We start from the raw sequence: 26059 nt of genomic DNA, 5'->3' as shown, positions 1-26059 counted from the left end.
AGGTCTATTTTAAGTATGACTTATTCTTATATCCCCTATTTCTCAAAACTTACAAATACACATGGGAAGCAACACCACTTACCATTCCATAGGCAATCCTGAGACCTCAGATCATTTCAGCTCCTCCTTTTCTGGAACTGCTTCCATCCCAGCCAGGTTGGGTTTTAATTTAAGTTTTTTTGTAGGGAGGGGGAACTCTTAAGATGAAGGCGTCTTTCGGTTTGCTTTTTTACCCTCTTTCTCATCCCCCTTCTGTGCTACATTTTTAAGAGTGTAAGCCTGATTTTTTTTATTGATCTGTAAGCTCTTTTGGCTGAATATCTGGTTTTAAAGATGCTTTAAATAAGAAATAAATATTAGAAAACAACACTAGGGAGGATGACAACCAGCAGCTATCCAGGCACAAAGCATGGCAAGCATCAGATGTTGACAACACCACCCTCAATGAAGGAATTATGGGAAGTAATGCACAACGTATTGCCATAAATAAGTTGACTGTAATTTGTTTATTGAGCTAACTACAGTATCTACAGTAGATACTTCTGTAAGATGTTATGGTGCCTACATGCCAAACAAGGTATCTGGTCTGCAAGGTCCTTTGATACCCCAAACTACTATCACACCATCTTTCCATCACCCACCTAGAGATTTATAAACATCACTAGTCAAAGAGTAAATCTACATTTCACCACTCCCCACCCCCATCCCATTGTTGCTACTTTTCAAGGTAAGTGGTGAACTGTAAGCAATAAGAAAAAACTTGGCTTTTGTTAACATGCCCACATTTGTTGTAGCCTTTAAAAAAACAGCAAAGTGGTACCCAGTCATAAATAAAAATAAAGCCATCTAAAAAAGAGAGAGATTTTTAAATAAACAGAACTAGGCAAGATTCCATACAAAATCAAGGATACATAGCAGTTTTCAGACATCAGTAAACACTCTCAATAAAAATTTAGCCCACCAAGAAAAATCTAACAGAGATGAGGACAGATATACCTTAGCTGGCAAAGTGTTCCACTACGTGGGCATCACTGTGGAGAAGGTGCAGCCTCATGCCCTTGCAGCACTCACATCTGTAAAAGACAGGGCATGGAGGTGCTTTTAGCACTTGCTATTCATACCAGCAAGTTCCAAGTGTGCATTTTGCTTAAATGGTACAAGCTTATCGAAGCAACAAAATATGCAACTGTCTTGGCAGCTGTTTTAGAAGCCTGAGCATATGCTTAGTTGGCAGACACTATTTTGCAGGTTATGTTAATCACAGACTTTTGTAATCAAGTACTGTACCAACCCCAGTCAGATGCTAGCCCACAAAATGTTTAAATATTATCAGATTGCAAACTAATAGAACCATTTGAACATTCTGTGAGCTAGTTTATTCCCTTATTGAGAGGTCAGTGGCAAACATTATCTGACTTGAATTGGTCCATCAACAAACTATGAAGCACAAATTAAATTCCTGTATATTTTGTATGTGTAAGACAGGATGGTGATCAAATGGTGAAACTTAAGCTGGACTTCAGCTGCTCTGCAAAACTCCAATCAACTATCTTATTTGAACCATATAGTCTCAGTAGCACTTGGCAAATTCACAGTGCTTGGCAAATTCAGAGACAGAGCTATGAAATATTCTGTAAGTTTATAACCAAGTCTGTAACTCAGGAGAGTTCATCTGTAAGGCTCGAGAATGTGGACAAGGGGCTTGGAACAGTCAGTGCAACCATTTGCACTCTGGATGATGCTTATGGAGTTTTCTTCGGCCCCATGAAACTTTCAATGTGGAGTTCCTCAGGATTCAATCCCCACCTTTAAGCTACTGAAAACCACTGAGTGGGATTATCCAGAAGTTTGGAGTACATTGTCAGCAATTTGCTGATGACACACAGCTATACTTCTCCTTTACATCTGTAGGTGCGACTGTGGATGTGCTGGACTGCCTTGATAAGGGACTGGGTGAGAGCCAATTCACTGAAGCTCAATCTAAATAAGACCAAGGCAATGTTAGTGGGTGGTTCCCTAGACCAGATGGAAGCAGTGGACACACCGCTGTCACTTGAGGCTCAGGTGGTCTTAGTGGCGTGGAGTGCCTTCCATCAGTTTCAGCTAGTGGCCCAGTGCACCTCTATTTGGACAGGAATGGCCAAACCTCTGTTGTCTATGCTCTGGTAAACTCTAGGTTAGATTACAATGGGCTGCCTTTGTAGGTGAATTGGCTAGGTTAGGGTTAGGGTTAGGGTTAGTGGCTAGGTTGTTCACCAGGGTAAGAAGGTTTGGGCATGTTATAACAATCCTGGCCTAACTGCACTGGCTGCCAGTTAGTTTCCCAGCCCATTTCAAAGTGCTGGTTTTTACCTATAAAGTCTTACCTTGGGCTGAAGTAGCTTTGGGCTAAGTATTTTCAGGCTGCGTGCTGTGGCGACCCGGAAGTAACAGAGCGTGTTACTTCTGGGTTTTGCCGCTCATGCAGACGGTCAAAATGATATCACGTGCATGCACAGAAGCGGCAAATCGCGACCCGCGGGTTGCGTCCGCTGGTGGATGTGAACGGGGCTCCGTAACGGATCCCATTTGCATCCAGAGGTACCACTGTAAAGCCTTAAATGGATCAGGACTGCAATACCTCAAAGACCACCCTCTCCCCATATGAACTGACATGGACCCTGAGATCATCCTCTGATGCCCGTCTTCATGAGCCTCCTCCACGCAAGGTCTGGAGAGTGGTAACACGAGAACAGGCCTTTTCTGTGATGGCTCCCCATTTGTGGAATGCTCTTCCCAGAGAATCTGGCACCTTCAATACATTTCTTTGGACACCGGGCAAAAATGTTTCTCTATAACCAGTCCTTTGGCTGATTAAATGTTTGTGGAAGGCAGAGTTATTGGGTTTTTAAAATTATGTATTGTTGTCATTTTGTATTTTTATGTTATGAACCACCATGTGTTCTTCAGATGAAGGGCTGTATACTAATAAAATAAAAACATTAAAAATAATATCTCACACTAGTCAGAATTAGCATGTATACCTTTTCTGTGAATAGGCTCACTATTCAACTAACATTAGTTCTGGCATTAAAATCTAGTAATTGAAGATGGAAACATCTGAGCAGGTAACCACATGGAAAAGGTTGCATGGATATTTGATTACTCTCTTATCTAACACTTAGAATGGTACGAAATTACAGTGTATTTCTACAAATGCATAGACACATGTATACTTTTAGAAGGGCTATAAGTACCAGATTCCTTTAAATTCTTACTGAGGCATGTGTTTGATGAAACTTGGATAAAAACATTTGTTTCTGTTGAAGTAGCAGGTTTCAGTTTATTTAGTGAATCTGGTGGTGAATGTTGAACTATTTTCTTAAACGCAAGTCCCATTCCTGCTGAAAGACATCTAGGATTTCAGGTTTTTGTATGCATACATGATGTTATCACTGTCCTTGATTAAAAAGCATACAAGTTAGAAAGCACTTGGAATAGTGTGGCATAGCTGAATAATCTAACAATAAAAATGCTCTGTAATGAGCTTCTTGATAAGTGGGAATGTCAACCCAATTCAGATTTGTCACTTAATTTCAGGATGCTGGGCCCCAAATTCATTTATCCTCACAGAAACATTTGACACAGGTTGAGAGGAAAAACTTGCCTAAGTTAACTTAAACAAGCTTAATGACTTTGCAGGGCTTCAAGCCTTGGAAAACTCACTTTATTCATTTATTACACAATACCAGTCAAAATTATAAACATTTCTTTGATCATAATGAACACATCAAAATTATTTGCCCTAAGACTGTGTACTATTGTAGACAATCTTTCAGGCAAAACAGGGAATCTTTCATCATCAAGTGAAAGGGAGGGGCACCAACTGGATTCCAATTCATGGCTTCAACCCAACTAAATCACTGCAAAAATGAAACAACTTCTGTTAGTGCAATGACAGTTCCCTTCCCTTTCATCCAAATACCTCCCAGATCTGCTCTGTGGGGTTCCCTCAGCCCTCTGGAGCAGATTAGAGGGTGTTGTAGGGGGAGGAGAGTGAGAAGTACTGTTGCACTTGTGGAAACCATTTCACCTGCACAATGATTTAATTGGTTTTTTATGACCTATAAAATGTAAGTGATCATATTGCAAAACGGAGTTATTGTGCACCAAAATAAACCAATTCCAATGGAATTTGGGACTGAATTCACTGGATTGTAACAAATATTTATAGACCATCCAATCAATATAATTGTGAAAAAGAATAGGGCACCTGTTCGATCTCAACTAGAAGGGAGTTCTACAAAATTGGCTTTACAATACTGAATGCACAGTTCATGGTGGATAAAAACCATGCATTTGGGGACTCATTGGGCTGAGGTACCTCTAGTTGCACCATGGATCTTAATGGGGGTCCCATCGTTGAAGGGGGAACTGGTAATATAAGATCAAGGCTTACCAAGAAATGGTCTGACCATAACAATGGGGTTATCAGGACACCTTTCTCCATTTCCAGACTCTCACTCCCACCTGCCCTGAATCAAACACAAGATTGAGGGTGTGATCATCTCTGTTTGCCAATGACAAACAGACAGCCATGGAGGTTATAAAGCCAGCATGGATGTTTGGTCCTCAGAATAACAGTTCTTCAACACCACCTTAGCAAACTCAGTCCAGAAGGGTTAGGGGTACACAAGCAACACTCCCAGTCTGTCTTGATGGCCAAATAGCAGGCTCTCAAAGCCCATTCCAGATCAGGGAGGTTTATTAGCCAGATAAATGAATTATATGGACTATAACAACTCCAACTCGCACGTGTGTTTTTATCCGATTCAGCTGGTGCTGTAGAAAGTACATAGGTGAACACACTTTCTTGATATCTAGCCCACATATGTCTCAGAAACGCATCCCAGAATGGCTCCCTCGTGAGTATGGTGTTATTGCGAACTGAACTGGTGTTGAACAGCTTCATTGTCAGAGCAGAAGGCCCAACAACCAAGCTACTAGCAGACAAGAGATAAGGGAAAGATCAGAAAGGGACACAGTCTGTACATGGCTGTGTCCCTTTTTCTGCAAATGGTATGTCTGCTCACCAGTGTCATAACTTCTACTGCCTGTAACCAATGGAATCAAGGAAAGCCTACTGACCTCCCCAGGCACATCCCAGAAAACTATCATGACTCTGCTCCATCCACCCTTACAATATTAATTCTCAATATCCAGTTAAACACATACAGGATTACCGTACCAACATAAAAACACTCAACACAATCTCATCCAACCACTACCAGCCCATAATCCCCAAGAATATCTATACAAGCCAACTTTTCATCAATCACTTACTACCACCACCTAGCAGTCAATGCATCAAACCTATTCCTATCCCATTCTATTTCCACAACTGCCACACATACTCTCAAGCCACCCAGCACTCATACTGTAAACAGATCCCAGTTGAATCCTCCACCCTAGCTGAAGGATTCCATTATCAAGCTTTCACCTGGTCATAGGTGTAGGTCCTAACCCAACACTCAGAAGATTTGTATTCCAACTCAGGAATCCTTCAAATGGGCACATGCAGCCACTAAAACCAAAAGAATAGTGCCCTTGCACCTTCCTAAAGCAGAACCCTTGCTTTGGTGTCATACCCTTTAGGGTTGCCTCTGCTGCAGTACCCCACCACTGCAACTCACTGTTTTATGGAAGTGCCGCTTATATCTCCATGGGTCCAATATTCACCACTGCCACCTCTGCTTGGTAGTTCTCTGGCAAGTGTTGCTATTTGGCAGATGGTCTCAATCAAGAAAGCAATGACGGTTATCAGGAGCTAGGGTGGTTAGGTGTTTAAACAAAATTAGGTTACTGAAACAAATCAGTAAGCATATTGGATACAGTTGACCTTTTTATTAAAGTAATTTATTTTCTTGTTTCAAACTAATCTTTACTTGGTAATGGATCTGGACTTTAGTAGCAATCAGCCCAGCCACAGACTCCTTGAGTAACTGTGGGAAATCATTTAGCCTTCTGTAGGTTTGAGAATTAAAAATATTTTTTCTCCACTCCAAGTCTCAGGATCAGAGCATGCTATAAAATCACAGTTTTTATTAATGATAACATTAAAAGGCAACTATCAAGCTATATGTATCTAATTACTATTAAAGCTGCTTGTTTGTTTGCTTGCTTGCTTGCTTGCTCAAACAACAGTATCCTCTCTCAATGGATTGAAATGCATTTTCTATCTGTTTATGGGAAAGTTCTTATACTTCAGTCTATACATATTTCTAATGTTGACACTGAAAAAAATACACGATCCAACTGAACTGGCATTTTCAATAAGCATGCAATGCTGTATCTGCTCTTTAGATGCATGGTTCATAGTTTCTTAAAAGTCCCCTAGAGGAAAGCGATTAAACCTGCATCAACTACACTCTCTTCCAACAAGCACAATCAGCTTTAACAATATCTGTTTGACTTGACAGAAAAGTTTAGTTCCAGAAAGTTTTTTAAATTGTTTGTACTTAGTAATGTTACTATTACTATGACTAATCTATTCTGAACATGCAAATAATAGTTGCGTGCTAGTTAAGAATACTAAATGATTTGCTGTGTAACCTCAATAAAAAATGTCAGCATTTTAAAGAAAACTTTTAGTATCAAAATATATACAACTATTTAATACACAAAACATATTTTAAACAATTATTTACACTCCAAATAATATTTAGAACATAATTTACCAGTTGTAAAGTTAACAACTGACATTTAATATTAAGTATAAAAATATTCCTACTCTTTTAGAATAAAAATGTTTTGTATGATTTTCTATCTATCTACACACACAAACACATATGAATGAGGTTCTCTTGGCTGAACAAATCTTGATCACCAGTACATAACTAAAATATCTTTAAGAGCCTTATGATAACAGTAGCATAGTATATTCAGGATACGTTATATGCTATCATACAATACATATAACTTTATAACATATAATATATATCTCATACACTAACATAACAAAACAAGTTTCTTTCACTTCTCAAAATGTAATTGCAGAACATTGCAGCCATCTCTCATTAAGGAAACACATTGAAGAAAGAAACAACTATTCAAGAACATATTTAAATAAGCTTGGACTATCCCTATTGCACTTGTCAAATGGAAAAATACATTTTGTAACACAGTACTTTATTAGTTACTTGACCAGCACTTTGGAAAATTAACATAGTAGCTACAAATAAGTAATTGCTTTTGTAATTAAAATCAGAGATCCATGCTTAAAAGGCAGAAATTCAATGTAACCATAGTAATTTTGAGTTTGATGTTATTGTGGGAGGGACATTATCACAGTATTCAAGATTAAAGATATGTTAAAATTAATGAATCCAGTTCACCTTGTCAACATATGAATCAGATCTTAGCTTTTATAAAAGTAGTATTTGTCCATAAAAAAGCTGATAACTAATTCCCATTAAACACTTTCTAATCTGATTTCTAGGGATATTCTCCACAAAGCGACACTTTTGGCTCAACAAGTGCAAATAAGATTATAACAGCTTATGGCCAGACACTTTCTCCCCATGCTGAATTTCCTAATTTTTCTTTAAAAGTATATTTTTCTTAATTCTCTTTCTGTTTTCTTGTTAAGTTCTTAATACTTCATTTATTTAATGCAAGATGTATGAATTCCATTTTGAATATTATAGCTTAGTCTTAGAACACATTCAATTTAAAAAGAGCTGAATTAAGAAATTATGCTGTCTTGCAAATAACCTGCTTCATTTTCTTCTTGGAAATTATACCAGTTATTACTATACTCACACATTTTAACATTTAATGGGATATAGATCTGGCAAGAGATATGCATACATATGAAACATTCTGCTACTATGTACATTCTTTAATACAGCAAGTTCAGAGAATATATATTTAAACATACTGAGATAGGTAAAAAAACCCTGTTTTTATAAGCTAACTAATGTTAATATGACTGCATCATCTTTCCTACTTGTTGAATTCAGCTTACATATAAAAAATCCCAGCACTCACATTAACTTTGATAACAATTTTGAAGCAAATTAAAGCACAATCCATAGATTATATGAATTCTAACAATTGTTCTGATCAAAGAACATGGCACTTTCAACTGATATAAACACTTTTTGGAAACTGAATTCTTAGGTATGAGATTCCAAAAGTTATTTTTGCCAAGTCCTAAGACATACTGAAAAATATATATGCAAAGGATAGGTAGCTAGTATATAAGATACCAATCAAACAATTATGTATAAAAACAAACAGTAATATTTTAAAGGCTGACTTAGTGCTGGGTAAGACAGTGCACAGAATATTTTAATTGCTACTTATGCAATAGCAAATAAAATCTTTGCAATAGCAAAGAAAAATACTAAAATTTCCAATAAAGAAGCAACATATTCAGTCTACTGATTCTATTCACAAATCCATGACATTTCCAAATCAAGAACTGAACTACAATTATATATATGTTTTCTTCCTAATATATTATCTATTACTAAAATGTTTTACTTGTTTAATGCAGCAACCATCCATCATGTGTTAGATTTCAAACACATATTGTATGTCAGATCAGTACAAAATATTACGTTGTTCACATAATTGAATATTTTACATTGTTCTGAAAGGCTTTCTAAATAGTTAGAAATTGGTTAAAGATGGTCAACAGCTCATTTGGACAGCTATTAAATCTTTCTGCTAAAACAAATGAATGGTATCTGCAGATATTTGCTTTCAGAAGCATACTATTAACATATATTCAGATTTTCCTTTTAGCACTACAGTATAGTGAACCACAAAAGGGGTTTGAAGACTATACCCCAAAATATAAGTTTCTTATAATCAAAGTAATGTTTCAGTATGCTTTTATGGTATATCATTAAGTGCATAAAATTGTCACTATTAGTGGCAGAGGATTTTACCACTACAAGGTGCTTTTCTAAGAGTACTCCAACTCCATAGCAAACTCTCAACATGAATAAATCAGCTGAATGCAATGAAGTGAGCAACTTCAAATATATGTATTAACAGAGTAAAATTGTGGTGGTGAGTCACCATTTTGACAAAAAAAATGCTTAATAAGATGACAATTAATTACAATTATATTTATATACACCAACATTTAAAACTTACAATGAAAAGCTCAAAAACTACTTTAGACTTCAAAGGTTTTGCTTAAGGCAAGTAGTGTCACAAAGTAGTTTGGCCAATAAGATTCACTCAAGACACCTTGGAATCTGTCTGCAGAATCTATAGTATATAATAATGGATCTACATTATATGAATTATAAGAAATTCAACTAATTTCATAGAACATTGTTTTAACCAATCAACTAAAATTATATGCAAGTGCTCCATAGTTTTAACAAAATAGTTCTCAAAGATAAATACAGCTTTATCAGCATCCGTAAATTCAATGTTTCAGGCTATTTTTCTACTAACAGTTACTTTTCTCAGTCTCCTTACTGTTAAATGTATTACTGGAATGAGTATTCAAACTTAAAGGCATTAAATTTGCATATGATGGAGAACTTTCATGACAGAGGAAGAAAGCAAAATTGTAATTTGTGCTTTCAGAAAAATGTATTTCTTCCACAATGCTTTTACCATGATACTTAATAATTGTACAGCAGACCTGTATATACATCTAAAGATCCAAATGCAAGTTTTGTACTTCTGTATATCTACAAAATAGCTTTAAAATTTAGATTAGGAAAAGCCACCAGACTTCATGTGTTCTGACTTCTGAGCTTAACAATTCATGCCACAAACTTATTGTTATGGTTAATGCCTGTGATAAAACGTGCATGCTGTATCAAATGTATTTAGGATAAGAATTGACTACAAGCTAAATTTCTGCTTATTATGCTAGGTGCACTTATGAACCTAGTATCTTAACTGGTAGATGAAAATGATCTACAAACACTAGTAATTCATGTGACATTCTTAAACCATATGGCATGCATCAGCCATTTGCCAAGTTTGCTTTCAGATATTTTCTATTTTGATTTAAATGATAACGTTTATGCCAAAAATAGAGTTGTTTTCAATAAAAAATAAATGTGTATACAACTCCATGTTAACAGATCAATGTTCCCCTTATGAGCTGATTATTATTATTATTTATTAAACCTGTATACTGCCCTTCACCAAAAGATCACAGGTGATCCACAACATAAAAGTACAAAATGAGAACACAAAATACAATCAAAACTAACCAATAACCCCCTCCCACAGACACATTATTATTACTATACAATTTGTATAAATCCATTCTCCAAGAATAAATGATGCAGTTTAATTTTGGGGACTGTGTCACTGGAAAACAAGGTGCTTTCACCTGAAGCCACAGGATTATCCAGGACAGTAGTCCACTACATAATGCAATAAAGGTACAAGACATCTATGATAACAAATGATGAAATCTTATGTACACTGGAGAATCAAGCCCCTCAGCACAGTGAGACTTATATAAAAGTAAAAGTGAATAGAAACAGGTTACACATTGAGCAGAAAATTGATTTGGTATATAAAGAACAAAAGAAAGTATAACTGATGGAGTTTCTCTCAAGATTTGGTCCATCTCTTTGAGCAGAATATGTGCTAGCAAGAGTTTAATTTAGATTTAAATCAAGACAGTGAAAGAGCAAATCACTTGAAATGAAAATGTAATTGTGCATAAGAAACGCCAGATCTGAGACAACAGATTTCCGAAATACCATTCTACTACCCAGCAGCATTTTAAGCATTTAAGCCAAGTCTTTATAGATAACATTTCTTATCATGGAAGTCACACATTTATAAGTCAAAGATACAGCAACATCTATCATAGATGCTTTCTTGGAATCTGTTTCAATTAACAAAAATTTACTGTCCAACAAATAATAAAAGCACAACTATGTAAGATTTAACCTAAAATTAGAATGTATTTCAATAAAACCAAATCTAGAGACATTACACAAATCTGTAATAGCACAATTTAGAACACTGCATGTATTCTAACCCCTTGAACATTGCAGGTTTGAAATTCAGATCCTTTGAACACTACTTGCAGGTTTGAAATATGAACAGGTTTGTATTTTAAATCAATGGAATGAAACAGAAGATATCCAAACAAGTTGTCAATGTCTGCAAAATGGCTTTAAAATTATACCATAAAGTCCACTATATGTCTTGTGTTCTTCCAGCGACTTGAAAACTAGCAGAACATTATTATAATTTAGGCTATCTCTACACACACCATTCTAAATCCAAGACACAACAATGGAATTAAAATTCAGCCACCATACCAAAATCTTGAGTTGCATCACAGATAATAAATGCTAGGTCCAAACAATATCCACCAATTTCTCCTACAAAAGAGGTAAGCCAATCACTGTTTACACCTCAACAGCCCCCTTGGATTTAATGCAATCCACCAGGATAAGTAGCCACTGGCTTGCCTTCAGAGTTTGATTTATGACTTTACACTTTAACAAATCCAAGCCAACTTTAGCCAGAACTTCTGCATAGGTGAACATAGCTAGAAGAAAAGAGGAGCTGTCTCTTTAAGATACCATGCTCTGTCCCTGATCCCACGTGGAAACCAACATCAGCAGCACTTTCGCGTTTAGTTCTATGTGATGCAAGTTGAGGCATCATTTTTTAATAAACATGAGAAAATTGCAGAATACATTCTTCCCCGGAATACAAAATAGGTGAAAAAGCATGCTAAAGTAAGCCCCGGTTCTCCTCCAAAAGTGTGGTCTCACTATGTGTATTTTTCATTTTTTTTCGTACGGCACGTTGCTTCCAATCCATACTACTCTAACAGAAAGCACTTCACAGTGGACACAAACACCGGGATCCTTAGGCAACGAAAAGGTACTCCATAAATCGGAAATATTTGCTCTTTTTGCATTACATATCATAATTGGGTCGGGAGAAAAGCAATGCATAGGTATTACATTTCGCGCCACCTCCCCCCTTTCCCCCCCACATGTGCCCCCCCAAACAAACAAAGGGCACGAAAACGAAGGTACAAAGTTGGCAAATGCAGCATTTATCTCCTGTGCAATCGCTCCTCGTTGCCCCAAAGTTGTGCAGCTCGTGCATTCCCACCTCCCACCACCATTCAAGGGAGAAAGGGGATTTTCACGTTCTCGCATTGTCGGGAACGAGCTGTAAAAGAGCTTTTGCCTTTCCAAAGCAGTCATCAACAACAAAAATAGGCATCAGTTTTAACTCCTTGCTCTCTGAGAGCTGAAACCCCGACGTGAGGGGACGCGGGGTTCAACCTGATCTCTTAGGGGAGAAATCGGGGGACGGAGACGATTTGGGGCATTTTTTAGGATTTTTTGGGGCTATTTTTTATTTTGTTATATGCCTCGGTTCTCCCTCCATTTTGGTTGTTTATGATACTGACAACAAGCTGTCCCTGCTCTCTCTCCAGATCTCTCCTGCTTCCAGTTAGAGGAAACCCCCCCCCACCTCCCCAATACAACTCACCCTCCAAACGCCTTCCCCAAACTCCTCTCTCGTACCCACGCAAGAAGGGAAAGAAAAGCCTCCGCCGCCGGTCCAAGTCCGGCGGGAGGCAATCTAGTCTCTTGATGGGGTGGGGTGGGGGGGAAAGGAGAGAAAAAAACTTTTGTCCAATAAAAAGCGGGAGGAGAAGGGCGCTGCACGCCCCAAAGCGACTCGGGAGCCCCCTAAAGCTTTGGCCGCGGGGTCCCCGCCGCCCCGTCCCGAGAGTGCAACCCGCCCGCGACATTTCTGCGCAAAATGTGGCCGCTTTGGTGCTACGGCTGAATTTATATTAATTTTCTCTCATTTTTTGGGCACCGCGGGCTCTTAATGTCTTCCGCTCCCTCCTCGCTGCTGCTGCTGCTGCTGCTACTGCTGCTGTCACTATATTCAAAGCACAAGCTCCGGAGCTCGGGGGGGGGGGGAGAGAGATAGAGAAGAGAGAGACTCTGAGCGAGGAAAGCGGGGTGGGGGGGCTGGGGGCTTCTCAAAAAAGTTTCTGCAAAACCGCCTCCCCGTTTGTATAACAAGAAACGAGGGGGAAGAAGGGGGGGGTGCGATCCTCTCAGTGAAAACCTCACTGAAGGAGTTGGGGGGGGGGCGGAGGAGAGGAGAAACTCTAAGTCCGAAAGCTGAGGAAAGCGAGGCTTTCTTTCGAGGGGCTGCTCCTGGGGACCCCGCGAGAAGCGCGACGCAGCCCAGGAGTGCAGGGGAAGGAGATGGAGCCGCACAAACTTTCCCTCATCGCTGCCGCTCCGCTCTCCCCCCCTTCTCCTCCTCCTCCCCCTTCAGAATTTAAATAACCCTAATATTTCCCTGCTGAACCCCGGCTCCTGACCCCCAAACCCGCAGCAGACTCACCGCGGGAGCCTCAGCATCCCCTCAGCGCCCTCTTCCCGCCTTTTACAGGGTTCTCCGATTTTTCTGTAATTTTTTCCCCATATTTCGGGCTGGACGCGGCGGGCCTGGAAATTGTTTGCTTTCCCCTCTTTCCAGCAGCCATTGTAGTGTATGCGCTGCGGTGCAGCTCAGCCTGCCGCACACGCCGCGCCCACACCGCCAGCCGCCCACACGCGCCGCGGGTTGGACACCTCCCCCTGTCACTCAGCCCTTTGGCCGCACCCTGGAGGCGGCCACTTCGGGCCTCGCGGCTCGCCCCGTTGGTTGGACGGGACGCCGCTCCGGGAAGGGAGAGGAGGAACCGCGCGCGGATTGGCCCGGCGGCGGCGGGCTCGGAGCTGTCTTTCAGAGCGCCTCAGCGAGAGCGATTGGGCGCCGGGCCTGTCAGTTTCGGCAGGGCTGCGGGGCAGTAACGGGGTAGGCTGCGCCGCTTATAAGGTGGCTGCCCAAGCCGCTGACGTCTTTCGAATTGGAAGCGAGTCCCGAGCCCGCGAGTCGGTTTCCCTCACGGCGGGTGAGGTGAGTGTCTCCTCCCGAGGAGCCGCCTGGTCGCCGGGCGCCCGGTCCGGCCTCGCCGTGGCAGCGCCAACCTCCCGCTCGCTGTAAAGGGCAGCGCCAAACTCCCGCCCGCTCCCTCCGGCGCCTGGCTTCGTTGCCGGGCGTGCGAGTTGGGAACGGAGCGCGGCGGCGTCAGGCCCCGCGGCTCCACGCGGAGCAGCCCCCGAGAGCTGTCGCTAGGCTAGAGGCTCGTGGAGGGCGGGCCGCGGCGGCGGCTGCAGGCCCGTGCAAGGCGCCCGTGGGTGCGCCCAGGTGCGCCTCCTGAGGCTGCTCCGCCCATCGCTGCCCTTTCTGTGGCTGGGCCAGGAAGCGCTTCCTTCTCCTTTTTGCCCTCGGTGGCTCCCGACATGGCAGCTGAAGTGGGTGCGCGGGGTATGGGTGTGTAAGAGACACGCAGCATGTTGTAGCTCCCATCCCTTATAGCTCCAGGGCTCGGGGTGGGTTGTGCGCTGCAGCATCCACACCCTCCAGCCCATCCGCCGGGTGAGACAGGAACTAAAGAGATAAGGGTGGGGGGCTTCGACGTCAAATCTAAAGCGGTTTGGCTCCCCCGCCCCGCCCCCTCATTCATTCATTCATTTTTCTTTTTGCACCATTCTTACGTTGCATCGACTCTTTTCTATTCCAACTCTGGCATCTGTAGAGACTGCCTTGAGTTCTACTGTTTCAGTAAATGGTAGAGAAAGCAGCTTTGCTGGGCCTCCCTGAAATCACTTGGTTGGAAAGGGACAGTATGTTAGACTGGAGGGGGGGATCCTCCAGATTGGCAGTCTTCTGTGCATTAAGGTAAAGGTAAAGGGACCCCTGACCATTAGGTCCAGTCGCGGACCTCGCTTTGTTGGCCGAGGGAGCCGGCGTACAGCTTCCGGGTCGTGGCCAGCATGACTAAGCCGCTTCTGGTGAAACCAGAGCAGCTCATGCAAACGCGGTGTACCTTCCCACCTGAGCGGTACCTATTTATCTACTTGCAGTTTGATGTGCTTTCAAACTGCTAGGTTGACAGGAGCTGGGACCTTCTGATAGGCAAGCCCTAGGCTCTGTGGTTTAACCCACAGCTCCACCCGCGTCCAGGTAATAGTGCATTAGTGATAGCTTTATTCTGTGATGTTTCTCCAATGCTACTGTATTATTGTTGTCCAGAGGGGTTATTATAGTGCAACAACAGCAACCCAAATTATGAATAAATGTTTTAATTGTTAGTGTCTTGGGTTTTATTGTGTTAATTCTTCTTCTTAGTGGGTTGTGAAAAGTTCTGTTCTGAACAATTTTTTTGTAGGGTAGAGGGCACTGTGAATGAGGTTAAGAATCAAGAGGGTGGTGTCCCAAAAAGTTTGGGAACCACTGTTCTAGATGAACATCTAGGCTACTTAAGCTATCGGTAACTTGGGTTGTGTGTGGCCTTTCACTTTCAGGAAACAATCTATTGGTGTTAAAGTGTGGCAAGTTCTTTTCTCCAACCTTCTATATAAGACAAACCTGTCAAAACCACATTGAGTTGTTGTTTTTAATTGACATGGTTTTGTACTTAGCACATTATTTTTAGGCTTTCCCCCATCCTTATGAGAGACAGACACCTTCATTGTAATCTAGAAAAACTTGGGACTGTTATCCAACAGTTGAAAAAGTTGCTTGTGAAAGAGAACTAGACAGATAGCATCATTTCGATGCAATGATAAACTAGAGTTTCACACTCCAGGAATGAGCCTTTGCCAGCTTTGGACTTAAGCACCCTCCCATCTGTTCTCTTCTCCATTGCAGCCACAAGGAAGAGATCAAAAGCATTTGCTTCCTGTCATAAACTAACCAAGATTTGTCAGTGTGCACTGGGATTCATTTTAACTTCAAATTGAGGCTTTACAATCCTGGCTTGTTTGGATTTGGATAGAACACAGTTAAAACTAGCTTCAGTTCTTTGTATGGATATAACAATGCACAACAATCGAAAATGAAAGCAAATTCTTCTGAACTGGGTGAGATACAAGTCTGAGGCTCATCAAGGTCTGTTTCCATAGCACTGAACTATGGTTTAGGCCTTTCATCCAAATAAGGGCAGGGTCATGTACCTTGCCCCTTCTGTGGGAAAACTGCAATTTATTGGGATTTGAAACTGGATTTCAAGTGCTAGTTTAAGAGCTGCCTTTTGAGGGATGCAGTTTTCAATTTAGAGGTGTGGTTGGCAGATGTTTTAGCTGAAAAGAGGAACTTGCTGAATGACTACTTTAAGGAGCTGGTATAGTAGAGGATCCACTCCTCATTCCTAACGTGTGCCAAGAGGGATAGGACTATATGTAGTGTTTAGCCTCCATAGACAAGGTTATCCAGTTGAGGAAGCTGTTTAATCTTTTGTGATGACTGCACAAAAAAAAGCCTTGTGGGTTTCAAAGCTTTCATCTTTACTGATAATACTCTACTAATTATTATAATTAATGACTGCCACCTGAGAGAAGCAAAAAATATTTAGGTGTTTCAAAACAAAAAAGACCTGAGGTGTAGAACAAATGTAAGAACAAATATATGTTGTCAGCACATTAGTATGAATGGCTGTGTTAAGAATTTAAATTAAAATGCTTAAGGAATTGTAAGAAGGTAGATTTGTTCCCATATATCTAGACTTGCATGCTTTTAAAAAATGAAACCAAAGCTTACAAGGTGAACCAGGGTTAGAGAGCACCATTGATGAGAAAGTGGTTTACAAATTTAACAAATATTCAGATTAGCTGTTGAACAATGTATGTATTTTAATCAAAAGTTTGGAATTGTACTCATTAGAATACAAGCCTCCTTGGATGTGTGACTTGGTCTAGTCATACTGGCCAAAAAATTAAATCTAAATTCTCTCTGCGACCATACTGTTTCTTGGATGCCTTGCAGATGTTAGTAGTATCTTGCCAATATTATTTCTGGTAAGATTATAAAAGTAAGCAGGTTTTTAGAAGTGCTGTTCAGAGTGTTTCATGAAAGTGTATTTAGTTCTCTCATAAAGCATACTGAGTCATGGATTTTTAGATGATGCTGTGATAATGATGGGAAAATCTGAAGTGATGATGTATTGTAAAATATGCTGCTGGCACCTAGAATCTGAAGTATTCTTCCTTTTTTCTAAAACATGATTTCTATTAAATATTTTCCATAATACAAAAAAAATAGCAGCTATAAAAGATACAAATAGCACAAATAAAATACAGAGTCCTCACTTCAGAGTAATTCTTAGCTCTTACCACTCACAGAAGCTCCTCCCAGCTGTTGTCTAGGATCTTTGCTTTCTCCTCCCAGCCTCTCGCCCTGAGAGACCAACATTTTTCTTATTTGAAGTATTCTTCCAGCTCTACTTTGAGGAATCATTTCTAGCCAAACTGAAGCCTATATGTTTCTAATTACAAATATCTACATTCTCTTCAAATAATAGTTCGGTCTTACGTTAGTAATATGTTTGTGGCAGGGGTGAGGAGCCTATGACCCACCTGATGTTGCTGCACTACATTTTCAAATTTCACTGGTTTTCCACTGAATGCAGCAAAGAGAAATGTGAAATCTATGAGAAGTAAGAGGAATGAATCTTCTGTTATATCAAAATCTTGCCACCATATTGCGGGAGGGATATGGTTTGCACTCTCCCTGATCACATTTTTTAAGAATTTGAAAGCACTTTACTTACATAAGTCCTAAAAGTTGCTCATTCAGTACAGCATTGCTCATTCAGTACAGCATCACAGTCATAATTTTCATAAAGACATGGTTTGTAAAAACTTGTGTTGGGTCACATACCAGGTGCAAGGGGCCACCAAGTAAGGATATCGTTCAGACCATGGCTTTAAGCTGGTTAACTTAACAAACCACAGTTCTAGCACAGTTACAGTTGTTGCTCCATCTCAGAAAGCTGTTAGACCTTGAAGATTGGAATGAATTTATGAATGCTAAGCAGATGGAAAATGAAAGCAGACTGACAGCTTTAAACTATGGTTATGAATCTTAATCCTATAAATTCTAACAATAAAGTAAAAATAGTGAATTTCCTATTGTACATTTGTAAGTGCAAGCCATGGTTAGCACAAAACCTGTGATAACATATCTGCATTGAGCCAGGAGCAGCACTTTAATCTCTAGCCTTACTATTGTTAAATTATAAGAGATTTGCAGAAGTATGAATTGGCTGTGAAACAGTAATTTAAAACATTGATTTAAAACATTAATTCAACTTACTGAAAGACAAAATAATTAATAATGGGCTATTCAGTTCTGCTTTCTAATTTTTCAGTTTCAAACCATGGAAAAAATGGGATTTCGCCCCAGTTTGAGAGTACCCTCATGACTCTACATAGAGGTGACTTGCCTGGAACTTGTATTTTCCTGCTCACCTTAGCAACCCATTTAGCTGCTAGCATTGGTCTGCATTAACACATAGGATGGCTTTTGGAAATTTGATCTCTGGATTAAATCTATAGTTTTGGTGGTGGTATATGAAGATAATATTCAAATGTTAAATTTTGGGGTGAGAACCTATGTGCTTCCCCCCACCTGCAAAAAAGTACTGCTGATAATATGCACCGCTCCTTGGGAAATGCCTTAAATCCTAATTAAGAGAAAGCCAGTTTTGCTTTTTAAAACCTCTTCCTTTCTTCTAGGTGTTATCTTTAAAGTACCACCACAAACCAATATCTTTATGCCTAGAAAACTGCAACGTCTTCGAGATCATGACATAAATCCCTGCCTTGTGGTAAGAATGTGAATTGTAGTAAACAGATTCTTTTTGTTGGTATTATTATGTAGTTTGAAGCTTGCAATTTATTTCAGTTGGCTATACACTATTAGGCATTTTAAAACATTGGAATAGTTTTTGTATTCTTGTAAAGTTCCATAAATAGAACCAATTTGTTGCCATCTGTCAAAAATGCAAATGTACAGCAGGATGCCTTCTTAAGTACAAACTAGTACAGAATTGTTTGTCACTGTAAATATTTTCCTTTTCATTAATAAGGTATTTAAAATTTGTTATCAAAAATACCAGCCAGCTGGAGAACAAAGGATACATACGTAAAGAATCAAGATTTTTTTTTGTTCAAGCCACAGTCTTGATATTTTTCTGTCTTGTAGTTTGAGGTACTGATTTCATCTGACAACACTGAATCATTAAATAGTTCACCAGATAATAGGATTTATTGTATTTAACAAGTACATATGTCCTAATTGTACATTTTTGAGACAAGTCAAAGGGAGAAAGAAAGATAATCACATCTGTAGTCCTTAAAAAAACCACACCCCAAACACCTATTAGTCCTAGGAAGGAACATAGTGATCCTTCATCATTCATTGCAAATGAGTGAAACAGCCATTTTTCTCCTACCCCACATTCTGTACTAACTTTTTTCTTTGTTTTGTACAGTTGTTTTCTACAAACTTTAATGTGAGGGATAGGATCCCATTAAATTATATAATCAGTTAGTTTAAGGCATTCTTAGTATTATATGGTCTGAAATACATAATGATTTGATTTCTTGTGTGCCTGGTAGGCAGATTGGATGATCCCCTGGGTTAATAAGTTTTGGTGGTTTTTTGTTTTTTGTTAAAACAACCATCACTCTTGCATTTGCACATTAGTTGAAATGTATTTCTTGGCACAGATTGTTGGGGTTTTTTCCATTTGGGAAGTAACTTAGAGGCATCCTGACTGCTGTTAATGACCTTCATCAAGATGGCTGAGCACCAATCTATTTGAACTTAAAACTGCAAAGCAGTTGAGAGTCCTTTCTTCATAAGCTTCTCAATTTCAGGGTAATCCTAATGGGCATTTCTCTCTTAGGTACTCAGTGTAGCATGACTTGCTTTCTTCTAAATATGCTTAGGATTGCAGTTTTGAACCAATCTTCTGAGGAAGCAAAATGAGCACCACTTAGTTTGTACATACAGAATTTCAGCTTTGTTGTTCAGCAGCATTTCAACCAGTATGTGTGGCATTTAAAACATGTGGGAAGTTAATATTTGTCCCCTATTGGCTTTTTAAGTGTATCTTGTTTCATATTCAAGGAAGCAGATGCCTCTAGCAAATGTATGGATAAGAATAACTACAATAGAGATGCATGCACCCTGTACTTTTTAAAATACAAGAGCTGCAAAAAGTTTTGGGTAAGTAGGCTAATCACACTGTTATCAGAATGTTTGTGGTTATCCGTGGTATTTTTTTATATCTGAACTTGCAAGATCATGGAAATGGGTTTAGCACTTTAATGAGCACTTTGATGATCCTGGAAAAGCTGGCAATTTTAACGAGGCAAGATATTTTAAACACAATTACGATGGTGATACTCACATAATCCAATTTCTAGAATTTAGATGCAGACCCCAGTCCCAATAAGAGTACAAGAGTTGCCTTACCCTAGGCCTGCAGGAGCATATGCTTTTGCAGCCAACTTGAGAAATAGATCAAAGCTAGATAGCATTGACTTCATGTGAGACAGTGGACTCACAAAGTAGAGCTAGCCGGATGCTGTTATTCATTACAGCAGCAACACTATTTCCATCTTTGCCCAGGTAGTAGCTCCTCAAGATGACATCCTTGCTAAAGCTGCTAGCACATCTCTAGCTCTTCCTTGGTAGTAAACTAAATGCCCATGTATGGCTAAAGAGGGAAAGTTAAGGCACAGTGCTCTCCAGGCAGTTCTAGGAAGTGCAAACAGTCCAGTTCAGATTTGTGCAAGAAATCATTTCAGGACCACGTTCCATTTCCAAACTGCTCGATCGTTGCTAGTGTGGATCATTAACAGTTCACTTGATTGAATTTCACTTTAGATATCTGATACCATTCTCCTTTAACCTGCTTTGCTTTGAATCAGTCTTTGCCATCTTAATGGGCATAGCTATGCAGGAAGTTCACGACTATTTTGAGTTAACATGACTTCTCCAACTTTAGACTCTAATTAAGCGGAATATTTTTAGCAGAGAAAATGCTGCTTTTAAATTAGCAAATACATTGCATTTTATGTGCAAACTGGTTTTGGTAGGTTGTCCCCTTGTACCTTTGTATTGCAGCATAATTCTTGTAACCCAGTGAAACAAGTAGGGGAAAGTTGCCAATATATCAACTTTGAAGACAGCTAGACTTCCAGTTATCTAAATATTTGAAATACCTATTTTGCTAATAATGAATATAATTTAATTCACTGCCACACTGATTCTCTGTATTTCTAGAATGGGATCGTGATGCAGAGAAGAAAAGATGGAATCAAACCAGATATGCCTACAGCAGAAGAGAGAGAGAAGATCCTGGCATCAATTGGAAGAATACCGTACTGATTGTGCAGTGTTACAGTGGTGTTGTTGCAAGCAAGGCATTCTGGAAAGAATGTTGAAAAACACCTTTAGACTAGGTGGCTATTGTTGCCACCTTCTTAAACACCTTTGTACAATACCCTTCTGAATAATAATTTAGGCTATTGCCTCTATAAGCTGGTTTTTATTGAAACGAATGCAGAAACCTGAAGCCTTGATGACTATCGGAAAGTAACTTACATGGCATGTAAGAGAAACGTTTAGTAATAAATCAGCCTTTTTAATGATGAAACTATGGTTTTTATTTTTTATGCTATTAAAAAGCAAAAAGTTGAATCTCAAGATTACAAACAGTGGCAAATAAGAATTTAGTTTGAAAGAAAAAGCCTAGGTTATACCATATTAGGAGAAAGAGTGAATATTGTTCTGAAAGAAGGAGAACCACTTTTAGTTAGATTTGCTTTACATAATTGGGGGATTCTCTAATTTGTCTATAGTAAATCAGTTTTGCAATTCTATCAATATTGCACATATGTTCAAATTTCATTTTGTTTGGACCCAGCTCTCCAGTTTGTTAAGCAGTTAAGGTCATTTTGATTCTCAATTCTGTCTTCTGCAGCATTAGCCACCCCTCCCAGTTTGCTGTCATCTGAAAATTTGATGAGCATCCCCTCAGTTCCTTCACCCTAGTTGTTTATAAAAATATTGAATAACAGCTTGCCCATAACAGAACCCTGCAGCACCCCACTTGTCACTTTCCCCCCAGGAGGAACCATGGACTTTGTCAGGAGCCTTACTGAAATCAAGATACACTACGTCCACAGCATTCCCCTGATCTACCAAGCTTATAACTCATATCAAAAAAAGAAAAAGGATTTATCTCACATGGCTTGCTTTCGAGAAACCACAGCATCCTTATCTAAGTGCTCACAGATCTGTTCTAGGACCTTTTCTGGTATTTATGTCAAGCTGACCGGTCAGTAGTTAGTTGTAAAAAAGTGGCATGTGGAAGCGCCTCACAAGATAAACACAGTACCAACAGCTGCAGTCTTAGCACTGATACAGCATGTTGCTTAATCAACTAAGTTCAGGCTTAAAGCCAGGGCATATTTTCATTTGACATTACATAATATTATTCCGAAGTTACTGTACTAGTCACAGCTGGCAAAACTGAACAATAGTGGCTAAACTGTGACCCTGTAAATATGGAACTGCAACTCTCATCGACCCTGACAATTGGCTAGGGTTGATGATAGTTGTAGTTCAACAATATCTGGAGGGCTGGAGGTTAGCCATTCGGACTCTAAACAGTGCAGAAACCAGAATGTTATGAAGTTACTGCAACACATGGTAAGAAAACAAAGAGATATTTTCAGCTGCCAAAGACTGAACTGACACAAAATCTTTGGAGTGCAACATTGCAACAAGTTCAAAGAAAACCTGATACAACATAGCCTAGCTACTTCTACACTTTTACAATCCCTAATATGCCTACTTTTGCCTGCCCGTACATGTTGCATCCTACTTCTGTTTCTGTTCAGCTGCTAGCTTTATTTTTCATTTCATTTCTCTATTGCTTTATATATATATATTTTTTTGGGGGGGGCGGAATCTCAAAAGTGGTTTACAACCTACATTAAAATATTAAATACAACAATCAAGAATAAAACGCCACTAACTAAAATCAAGTATACGTTCCAAGCAACATAATGAACAGGAAACTAAGATATTATCTTAAACAATTTCAAAATATTACAAAGGAGGTCAACTATAGAATGCATTTAATGCAGCAAAGTGAACAAAAAATATCTTAAACATTTCAAAAAGAACATTACTAAAGGAAGTCAAATATAAAATGCACATTTAAAACAGCACATTTAAATTAGCAATAAAATAAAAAACATATAATGCTGCAAATGCTGCCAGTAGTGGGTGGTGGCTGTGGAAGCTCTGCTTGGGTCTCTACTGAAAGACAGGCAAGGTGTTCTCTGGCTTATTCAGCTGCTTCTGCTTTTGTAGCTGAAATAGCTGAAGTCAATCGGGGCCCCACCTTCGTATGCTAGGGGGAAAAGGCCTTGTAACAATGGGGAAACATTGTAACCTGGAGGTCCAATGTATAAGGGTAATTAGGAATGCATAAGGGAGGTCCCCAATGTATAAGGGAATTAGGAAAGGAAGAATCCAGTGTGTTAAACATAATATGCCAGAGTAGTAAACCCGCTTTCAAGGAACCCTAACCCTTCAGGTGACTTACTCATAAATGGTCTAGTCCCTGTCCCTTATTCAGACCAGTATGTGCTGAAGAAACAGGGCTGTACATTGGTTTCCTTCAAGTGTTCCTTTAGCTGCTAAGCATGATTTAATTTGAGTGCCTTTATTTCTTGAATGCTTGTTAATTGATGTACTTTACAGCAATGGGCACAGCTTTCATACAATGTTTTTGGGAAAAAATAAACTATTTTCTCTGAAAACATCAGCTGAGTTAATAATTTGTTGCTTGTGAGCAGTGGAACATATAGAAAGCAAAGGATTACATTAGGAATCAGCAGATTTATGAGACTTATTAGTCATTTGCTGCACAGAGGTCTTCAAGCAACTTACAACGTGTTTTAAAAAGCACATTGTGTGCATATTATACAAATATATGAATATTATCACATACAAAAACAGGTAAAAATATATAACACCCTCCGTAACATCCTCAGGAAGCTTTGGAGCACACAAACAGCAAAAACATCTTAGTCCATCCAAAGCTTGGGGGGAAAGGTAAGTTTTTACTGGATGCCAAAAAGAAATTTGTGAATGCAGCAGATGGAGAGCGTTTCACACATGGGAGCCATAATGGAAAAGACCCTTTCCCTTGTCATCAACTTCAAATAAGGAACCTGAAAAACGTATGTACTGTGAGTGGTACATTTCCACTGAGGCTTTTTGCCTTCATTCTTGGGATGAACTGCTGCATTTTCTAACTTTGCTGGGAATCATTAGTGCAATGGTGTGACTAGTCAGCTTTGGCAGTGTATAGGCTGTTTGCTGACCGCTGTGACTGGTTGAATTTTTTTTAATAGTGTTTCATTAGCCTTCCTCCAGCTTTATCCCTAACACAGCCACTCTTTGTGCCAGAAGCCACCACCCATCAGAAAACCTTTACCTGTAACTGAGCATCCAGGGGTTCTGTTTCATAATTATTCAGTAGGCTGGTCCATGCTTTGCTTTTTCTTAAGCCTGCTTGACCTTGCTCATGTTTGCAGGAGCAATTCTCTTTAGCCTTGGCTAGATCCCATCTGCTTGCCTCCCGTATAACCTTGCCCCTTAATAATTTTTCTATGGTTAGCCAGGAGCCTTCCATCTATTTCTATCTCTATCGTACAAACAAACTTAAGTGTGAATCTATAGGTAAATTCAGCAATATACGTTTGAGTAGCCTGGTTATTGTTACAACTGATTACCTTGTAACAGCTAACCAACTTGCTATTCTGTATCACTGCAATTGGCACACCAAGCTGCTAATATATTTTACTCACTTTCTCCCATTTGGGCAGAAATTTAGACTAAATAATATTTATGGAGAAATTTATTGACTTTTCTAATTCCTCCAAGTATGCAATAATATTTTGACTTTGGTAAACTGGTATGGACAATAGTAGCTGCTTTGTGCGGTGAAATGGAACATAACCAGAACTGCTTCCATGAGCGCACAAGAAACAAACAAGTTCATATATAAGTATAAACTGAGAAAACTGGAAGCCTGGGAGGCACTGAGCAAACAATAAAGAGCAAAGTCGTGGTCTTCATGTTAATTAGGCGACACACAATAGAAAACCTCAATAGGAGTCAAACTCTGTAGCATTATCGGATGGCTGGAAGGCATATAACACTCTCGCCTCAAATATTGCTTCTTCACATGGTGGTCTGCCATTTTCCTCTCGTTTCAGGATCTCTCCTGTATGATTAAAGTTAGTATTCTCCAACACACACACACGAGAGGGAGAGAGAAAGTATAGGCCCATGAAGGGGGAAAATACTGAGTGGGGAATTTATATAAAATATAGGAGTGATATAGAATATAAAATCACAACATTAAAATAGCTAAAACAAATTACAATTGGAAGAAGAAGAAGAAGAAGAAGAAGAAGAAGAAGAAGAAGAAGAAGAAGAAGAAGAAGAAGAGTAGTAGTAGTAGTAGTAGTAGTAGTAGTAGTAGTAGTAGTTTGGATTTGATATCCCGCCTTTTACTCCCTTTAAGGAGTCTCAAAGCGGCTAACATTCTCCTTTCCCTTCCTCCCCCACAACAAACACTCTGTGAGGCGAGTGGGGCTGAGAGACTTCAAAGAAGTGTGACTAGCCCAAGGTCACTCAGCAGCTGCATGTGGAGGAGCGGAGACGCGAACCCGGTTCCCCAGATAACGAGACTACTGCTCTTAACCACTGCACCACACTGGCTCTCAGAATAGTGTGGGATATAGAGTACTCGTCCTATATGCACCTCTCTGGGGAAGGGATTCCACAGAGAGGTGCATATAGCACGAGTACTCTATATCCCACACTATTCTGAGAGCCAGTGTGGTGTAGTGGTTAAGAGCGGTAGTCTGGGGAAGGGATTCCACAGAGAAAGACATGTCCCAGGCCACCATTCCCTGTACAGTGGTACCTTGCGTTAAGTACCGGTACTTAATTCGTTCCGGAGGTCCGTACTTAACCTGAAACTGTTCTTAACCTGAAGCACCTCTTTAGCTAATGGGGCCCTGCTGCCTCTGCGCCGCCAGAGCACGATTTCTGTTCTTATCCTGAAGCAAAGTTCTTAACCTGAAGCACTATT

The 26059-nt window shown here is 39.7% G+C and overlaps 2 protein-coding genes across 22 annotated transcripts in view; one reads left to right on the top strand and one right to left on the bottom strand.

Moving 5' to 3' along the window:
* The window catches only part of PLAG1 (PLAG1 zinc finger), a 34311-nt gene extending 20714 nt beyond the window's left edge, over nucleotides 1-13597 (bottom strand). For 3 of the 20 annotated variants that reach the window (XM_081917562.1, XM_081917578.1, XM_081917565.1), the window contains exons 1-5: nucleotides 13381-13597; nucleotides 5673-5806; nucleotides 3258-4514; nucleotides 997-1073; nucleotides 76-336 (exon numbers count right to left, since the gene is read on the bottom strand). The gene's annotated coding sequence lies outside the window, so the exon portion shown is untranslated. Of the gene's footprint in view, nucleotides 1-75; nucleotides 337-996; nucleotides 1470-3257; nucleotides 4515-5672; nucleotides 11810-13380 lie in introns of those variants that run through there. The other 17 variants (XM_081917571.1, XM_081917573.1, XM_081917570.1 and 14 more) reach the window with 15 other exon arrangements.
* On the top strand, nucleotides 11854-21532 carry CHCHD7 (coiled-coil-helix-coiled-coil-helix domain containing 7). Of its 2 annotated transcripts, none has more exons than XM_081917668.1 (4): nucleotides 11854-11877; nucleotides 18600-18691; nucleotides 19999-20097; nucleotides 21160-21532. In XM_081917668.1, the coding sequence occupies exons 2-4, from the start codon at nucleotides 18638-18640 to the stop codon at nucleotides 21262-21264; spliced, it is 258 nt and encodes an 85-aa protein (XP_081773794.1). In that variant the 5' UTR covers nucleotides 11854-11877; nucleotides 18600-18637; the 3' UTR covers nucleotides 21265-21532. The 2 variants fall into 2 exon arrangements, with proteins under 2 accessions (XP_081773794.1, XP_081773795.1); XM_081917669.1 differs by lacking the exon at nucleotides 11854-11877 and adding an exon at nucleotides 13785-13938.
* Nucleotides 21533-26059: the final 4527 nt, after the last annotated feature.

Source organism: Podarcis melisellensis (genome assembly GCF_964234715.1).
Source record: "Podarcis melisellensis genome assembly, chromosome: 7".
Lineage (NCBI taxonomy): Eukaryota > Metazoa > Chordata > Lepidosauria > Squamata > Lacertidae > Podarcis > Podarcis melisellensis.
This window is presented reverse-complemented; position numbering and strand designations above follow the sequence as displayed.

Bases quoted from the DNA above. Each gene is read 5' to 3' on its own strand.
- CHCHD7 (XM_081917668.1), top strand. From the start codon at position 18,638: ATGCCTAGAAAACTGCAACGTCTTCGAGATCATGACATAAATCCCTGC. The intron at 18,692-19,998 runs GTAAGAATGTGA...TTCATATTCAAG, and splicing joins ACATAAATCCCTGCCTTGTG to GAAGCAGATGCCTCTAGCAA. The intron at 20,098-21,159 runs GTAAGTAGGCTA...CTGTATTTCTAG, and splicing joins AGAGCTGCAAAAAGTTTTGG to AATGGGATCGTGATGCAGAG.